Source organism: Herpailurus yagouaroundi, unplaced genomic scaffold (genome assembly GCF_014898765.1).
Source record: "Herpailurus yagouaroundi ecotype Mexico unplaced genomic scaffold, PumYag 166, whole genome shotgun sequence".
NCBI classification, from domain to species: Eukaryota; Metazoa; Chordata; class Mammalia; order Carnivora; family Felidae; genus Herpailurus; species Herpailurus yagouaroundi.
The window spans coordinates 951222-958148 of NW_024412407.1; the positions used below are offsets into that span (position 1 = coordinate 951222).

The 6927-nt window shown below is 55.0% G+C and overlaps 1 protein-coding gene across 1 annotated transcript; it reads left to right on the plus strand.

Moving 5' to 3' along the window:
* Window positions 1-2295: 2295 nt before the first annotated feature.
* PPP1R1A (protein phosphatase 1 regulatory inhibitor subunit 1A) lies at window positions 2296-6134 on the plus strand (the record flags this gene model as incomplete). Its single annotated transcript, XM_040487888.1, has 6 exons — window positions 2296-2410; window positions 3419-3456; window positions 3772-3835; window positions 4400-4555; window positions 5460-5566; window positions 6002-6134. Coding segments are annotated over 6 exons (486 nt in total), but the record flags the coding sequence as incomplete, so codon positions are not given.
* Window positions 6135-6927: the final 793 nt, after the last annotated feature.

The window sequence follows — 6927 nt, forward strand, 5'->3', positions numbered from 1 at the left end:
GCCTGGAGGCAGGGGATTAGCTAAGATACCCTCAGCCCCAGGAAAGTGAGTGTGGGCTGGGGGTGGTTAGGGGTGAGGTTCCAAGAAGGACTGCCTTCCACTGGCACAGACAGGTCTCCCTGACACCTGCATCTGTTTGGTGTTAGAGACGGCAGGTGTCCATGTGTATTGGGAGGAGGAGGGGGTAGTCCAGCTGGTTCAGGGGTCGGGAGACACAGGAGGAAAAGATAGTTGTCTGGAGCCAGAGGGAAAAAGAGAGAGACGGTACTGCCGTCTGTTTTTCTCCAGTCTTCAGAAATCGGTGTCCTGTCCACTAGACCTGAAATTCTACCTGCAGCCTAACCTCAGCCCTTCTCGCTGTGTCGTCCAAGTGTGTTACCCAAGCAAAAAGCTCCAGGCGTGGCAAGAGGGCCTAATCCAGACTGACATGGGAGAGCAAAGGGGGTTAGAAGCTAGGAGTTACAGAGCACAGAGTGGCAGGGGATGGAGGGGCGCCCACGGCGACCAGGTACTTGGTGTGACTGGTTTGGCAATAAATCAGAGGCAAAGGCACGAGGTATCCTTGAGCACTCGGAGTTTGGGGAGGTGCAAGAAAAAGAAGAAAGACCATCTATTCACTTCCTAGTAGTTCAGGTGCCTGGGGTGGGGGGGGGGGGGTTACTTTAGGAAGTCTGACTTTACTCCCTTCTCTGATATCTCTAGGATATCAAAATTGTCCAAGACTCTGAGCGCCTAGAGATCTTGTCCAAGGTTAAGGAAGGGACCTGTCCAACATCACAGAGCCCTGGTGCCCTCTCAAAAGCCCTTTCCGGCATGCTTGTGGTCTCCTTCTCGGACTCCCAACTTCCACTAACACCCCCACCCTCTCCCTGCCTCTCTGACTCTTCCACAACCAGCACTCCCCCTCCACCTACAGCAGGAGAGAAATAAAAAGGAGTCCTCTCCTAGGAAAGGATGGCCCTCACCCCACATTCGGGAAGAACACGTACCCGCCTGCTGGTGCCCAGCACATCTGCACCAGGAATGGCCAGACGGACTCACAGCTCATGTGTGTGTAGTGCATATGTGTATGCATATGTGTATGACTGCACACACGCACACACACACACACAACCAGCACTGCCGGGGACCTTGAAATGTCACCCAAAACAGATGCCACTGGATTTTCCAGAGAAAACAGTGACCCACCCCAAGAGCCCCCCATTCTGTGCATCTCACTTCTTTGGGGAGAATCCCCCTCTCAGACTAACACTGTGCCTCTTGGCTAAGGCTGACATCCATTTTCTGGGCATAGAGAGGGGCGGGCGTCTTACCACCCCCGCCCCCAGTGGTAGTGATACTAAATAATGGACACAGAGAGAGAGAGGAATTCCATCCTTCAGTGTCCTCGCCCTACTGCTCAGCCCTGGATGATCTTAACCCCTCTCCCAGCCCTTTGGCTCCCCCCCCCGCTCTGCTGCCCCGGAAGGTTGCTGTAGGGACTCCAGCCCCATGCGCTCCCCTCACTTCCAAGCCTCAAAACCCTCCCGGGAAAGGAAAGAAAACCTACATGTCCCAAGAGTCCTTGGACTGACTGCAACAACAATCAACTTTATTGGCAGCCTGGCAGAAGAGCAGCAGTGGGCAGAGGGGCTCAGAGGCCCAGGAGTCAACCAGCTTTTATATGTTAATTTCTTAGAATGGGACCCTGGGGCCCCGATAAGATTTTTCAGGTAACTTTAGCACCCACCCCCCCTCACTAGGTCCTGCCTGTATTTTATTTACCGTTACAATGATTTGCCCAGACCACACTTGCTGACAAATTAGAAAGGCAGTGTGTCCGATGACAGAGGGAGAAATTTAGAGAGGGACATGGAATTTAGAGAGGGGCATGGGCGAGGGAACGCACCCTCAGACCTACCTTCCTGGTGCCATCGCCCAGGCTGGGCTGGGTGTGAGGGGTGCTGTCCACAGATGCTGGCGCACAAAACGTTCCTGTCTGTCTGGGGTGGTGGGCTAGAAGACTGGGGGAAAGCCCTCGTGCCCTGTCAGGTTATTTCTGACCATCGATCAGGATGGACGGAAGGACAGCAGGCCAGAGATCGATGCATTTGAGCAGATACAGCTGCTGAGAGGGAGAGCTGGGGAGATGCGGAAACAGAAAGGGGGGATGGGGGATAGAAGGGGCGGGGGTGATCTTTTGGGTCCCTAAGGGAAAGGAATGGGCCCAAGAATGTCCACCCTGGGACCTGAGGCTCAGTGTAATGTGGTCATTTTTGAGGTATGTTAAGCGGGTGGCCTGGATTGTGTTGCTGAAGGGTACTGGGTGGGGCTTTGAGACTGCCACGTGCACTTGACCTCTCCCCTCAGATTCGGAGGCGCCGCCCCACCCCCGCCACCCTCGTGCTGACCAGTGACCAGTCATCCCCAGGTAACCACCCCCGGGATGGGTCGCTGAAGGGAGTGGGGGCTGCTGAGGGGGTCCAGTGAGAGAAGGGGGGTCCAGTGGCTGGAAGAAGGGCAGATCTGAGGAGTCCGAGAGCTTCTAGGTCCCAGGGTCGGGAAAGCAGGCGGCTGGATTAGCAAGAGGATTTCCTTTGCTTTGGAAAGACGGAGCAGTGCTAGGGAGGGGAGGGAACGCACCTGCGTCCTAAGCCCCCCCAGGAATTGGGGTGGTCAACTGAGTGCCGTTGCTGCGGCAACAGTCTTCCAGGTTTCTCGAGCAACTGAGACGCTGAGGCCCCCACCCCCAGAGGCAGTGACAGCTGTGAGGGGGAGACACCGCCTCCATCAGCTAGCCTCACAGCCCCCAGAGGGGAAGGGGAAGGTTAGACACAGCTCAGGGAGCAGCTGGCATGCCGGTCACCACTGTGCCCAGCAAGGTCTGGGGAGAGAACAGGGTCTCAGGGAATGTCGGGGAGAGGTGGTCATGCTAATAAGCCAGACTGGAGTTCAAGATGCCTGAATGTCCGGCTTGCCCCCAACTACCAAAATTGGTTGTGCCTCCCTGCGCAGGATAAACTTGCTCTTTTTTATCTGGTATTCCCTCCCGTGCACGGTTCCGTTCTGAACCTGGTCAATGATTGGGAGGAGAAAGAGCTATGGATACTTCAGAGAGAGGAAGGGAGCAAACACACCACACCGATCCCACTTCGGGAACCTCCAGGTCTGAGGCGAGGATGTAGATACACGATGGACCACAGAGTCAAGGACAGGACTACGTACCGGGAAGAAAGCAAGGCAGGGGGGAGCTGAAGGGAACAGGCCTGGGGCAGCCAGCCATCAAGGCTGACTTCCTAGCGGCCGATGTGAGGGACAGATCAGGAAAGAGGTGATCACCGAGGCTCCTCCCCTTGGGAAGTCAGCTCTTTTTTGGGGGTTCCCCCCCCCCCCGGGTTTTCAGTCCTCTTCACTTTCTCCTTTCCCTGTTCCCCCTCAGAGATAGATGAAGACCGGATCCCCAACCCGCTTCTCAAGGTGAGCTGGTCCCTCACGCTCAGCCCAGCCCAGAGAATTATTAGGGGATTATTCCTCAGCCTTTCCAATCTCTAGGGCCTTCCGACTCCCCCTTCTCTGCGTCCCTCCCAATGAGCGGACACACACGCCATATCCCCCCACACTCAGTCTCTTTCCTCACTGTGGGGATGGGGGGAGGGGTGGCTGGGAAGCAGGAATCTTCTCCCCCACTTTCTGAAGCCCACGCCGACCCCCCAATCTCCAGTCCATGCTTTGGACTGGACAGAAGGTGGGTGAGACGGGCCGGCCCCCATCTGTGCCCTGTGTCCTTCACAGTCCACTTTGTCCATGTCTCCACGGCAACGGAAGAAGGTGACGAGGACCACACCCACAATGAAAGGTTAGGAACACCCTTCCCATCCCCTTCTGCCCCGCTGTGCCTGAGGCTGAGCTGTAGACCTGACGACCCCTTTGCAGGGAACCGTTGCGAAGTCTTGAAACCTGCCTCTGTTAGAGTTGAATCGTTTGCTAGACAGTCTGGGCTGGGCTCCAGTTCTGCCTCCCACTAGCTGGGTGGCCTGGCTACTGAGCCCCGAGTACCACCTCACTACGGCAGTTAAATAAAATATGCAGTGCTCACCACACAGAAGGTACTCAAATATTTCTTGAACCTAAACTGAGTCTTTTCTTTGGCCCCAAGTATCCCAGCAAGTTAGGAGGGTCTTTTCTTCCTGAAGGCCCTGCCCCTCGCCTCTCTGACTTTTGAAGGAAGAATGTTTTATGGTCTAGCTTTAGGCCCTCCGTAGTGCCCAGCTCATATCTTTCCCCACCCCACCCCTCCCCCCCCACCGACCCCCGTTCAGATCTCAGGGGATGGAAATGTCACACCAGCAATGTCCGCCGGCCCTTCAGCGGGGCTGTTGAGACTCTGAGCAGTCATGTCCCTCCCTTTCTGTGCCCCCAGAGCTCCAGATGATGGTTGAACATCACCTGGGGCAACAGCAGCAGGGAGAGGAACCTGAGGGAGCCGCCGAGAGCACAGGGACCCAGGAGTCCTGCCCGCCTGGGATCACAGACACAGAAGCGGAGTTAAGGCTGGGCCCTTCTGGGAAAGCACAAAGTACGTTGAGGCTGGGGAGGGACTGGCCCGGGGGGAGGCAGACCTTACCCGTGATAGGGAGGGGTCTACTAGGAGCCGGAAACTGTCCCGGGAATATGAATATGTCTGGATGTATTCCACGTATTTGCATCTCCTCACCTTTGCTTACTGAATGACAGCAAACCCTCCCCACCTGGGCTGCAGGGCTCCCTGCTGTATGGAAGGAGGGAGCGAGCCCACCGTGGTGGGTCCAGCACGCACAAGCTAGAATCCTCCTCACTTGACCAGCCCGGAGGCCTCCAGCGACTCACTTAACCTCAGTCTGTAAAATGATAACGACGATGCCTATTGCATTGGGTTGTTTGCGAAAATGAAAGGAGACCAGTTCCTAGCCCAGCAGCCGACACATGCAATGAACCGGAAGCTGCTGGTAGTGCTGTTAACACATCTCCACAGTCCCTCATCCCAGGTGGGATTCCAGAATCCAGAGCTTTTCCCATTCTATGAAGGTGACATGGTGTGTGTATATATCTACTGATATTACGTAATACCCTCCAACAGAGCACCCTGTAATCACACACATTAATATTTCTGCAGTGAAACGAATGGTCCTACCAAATGGGATAAAGACTAAAAGGAGTCCCGTATCACCTCAGGTCAGGTTTTGCCCAATTGTACCCAAACTTTTTTGAACTCCCCTTTGAAGCGTTTTTTTTTTTATCTTTCCATTTCTGATTGCAAATTTAAAAAGTGAGCCTGTAGTAATCATTGTGATGAGAGAAAACACCGCTGGGCTTGTCCGATTGCCCCCAGCCTGGTCTTGGGCCCCTCTCAGGGGTCACTGGATGTAGTGAGAGGAGCAGCTCCCTCTCCAAGCTTTCATGAATACTGCCTCTCCCTCCCACCACCCCTTTTCCCTCCTTAGAGCCTGCAGAATCCATCCCTAAAACTCAGGAGAGGGGCAGTGAGAAACCCAGCACAGGGGAACCCACAACCCATATACCACCATTGGATTCCCAGGGAGCCAACTCGGTAAGAGCCTAGGGCTGGGGCTGCCTGGTCTACAGGAGAGCAGGCTGTGTCAATGAGGACAAGGACTGAGATCTGGAATTAGGGGATGGGGGAACAGAGGACCGGCTTCAGTCACTGAAGAGCTATTGTCTGGGACAAGAAGATTTGGGCGTATTACGTATCCGTGGACAGAGAGAAATGGGATTAAGCTATAAAGGGAGAGCCTCATGTCCAGGCTGGGTGAGCAGTGGTCATGCCTGGAGCGGAGGCATTGATGAAACAGCCTCGTGGGCTCTGATTTTACGGTCCTCCCTCCCCTGCGTAGGCCGGGCAAGCGGGGCGACTGGCGTCAGACATCAGAGGTTAGATGCTTGAGGATGGGCAGACTAGTAGGGGTGGGGGCAGTAGGACTTCTGGTCTCTCACATGCCCTCTTTCTGCCCCTCCCCCACAACAGGTCTGAGAGTGAAGGAGGTATCCTGGAATCAAGACTGCAGTTGGGATGCATGGACACTGGATTTGTTTCTTATTCTTCACTTTTGGGAAAAATCTCCTGTTTTTAAAAAGTGATAAATTTGGTGTTAGGTGCTTGGCATTTTCCTTCTTTCCCAACTTAGAGAATCCTTTCTCCCTCCCTTCTTGTCCTGCCCCCTCTACAACTCCCTGCTCTTCTGCCCAGCTCCCTCTGGAAAGAAACGGGGAAGCTGGGCAGGAGAAATGGGGAAGCTGGGCAGGAGCCTTGAGAAGGGGTTGGGTGTGGGGGGAGTTCTCCCCCAACCTTGCCCTTACTTGCTCTGGGAAGAGAGATGGGGGTCAGACAGGTGGAAGGACTAACTTCCAGGGCACCAAGAAGGAACAAAGGGCCTGGGTTCTCTTAATTGCAGAAAAGATACCGCCACCTGGCAGGGTTGCCCTGCAGCTGTGAGACTTGGGAGTTGTAAGGCCCTCCAGCTGCGACTGTGCTGTGGCCGCCGCCTGCTGGACAGGAGGCGGAACTGCACCCTGGCTCGCCCATGGGAAAGAGGTGTTGCTCGTGTGGATGCCTTTGCCTGTCCTCCAAACCTTAATGATTCCCACACTTCAGGGTGTGTTCCCTCCTCCAGCCATGAGGAGACCACAGCCCCTGCTCCAACCCGTTAGCAAAGACGCGTGGAGAACACAGTGGCTATTAACAAAGAGGCCTTTGCTGGGACCAGGAAAGATCATCTCTCCCTTGTCCTAGACACTGAGGAGCCAGGGGAAAACACAAAAGCCAGCACAGGCGAAGAAACTTCCACAGTCAGGCCTCTCCTGCTTTTGTCTTTCCAGGGGGGAGAGGGGAAGAGGGAAGGCAAGATTCACCCTTGCTTACTGAAGCAGCACTCTGATGGAGAGAAAAAGAAC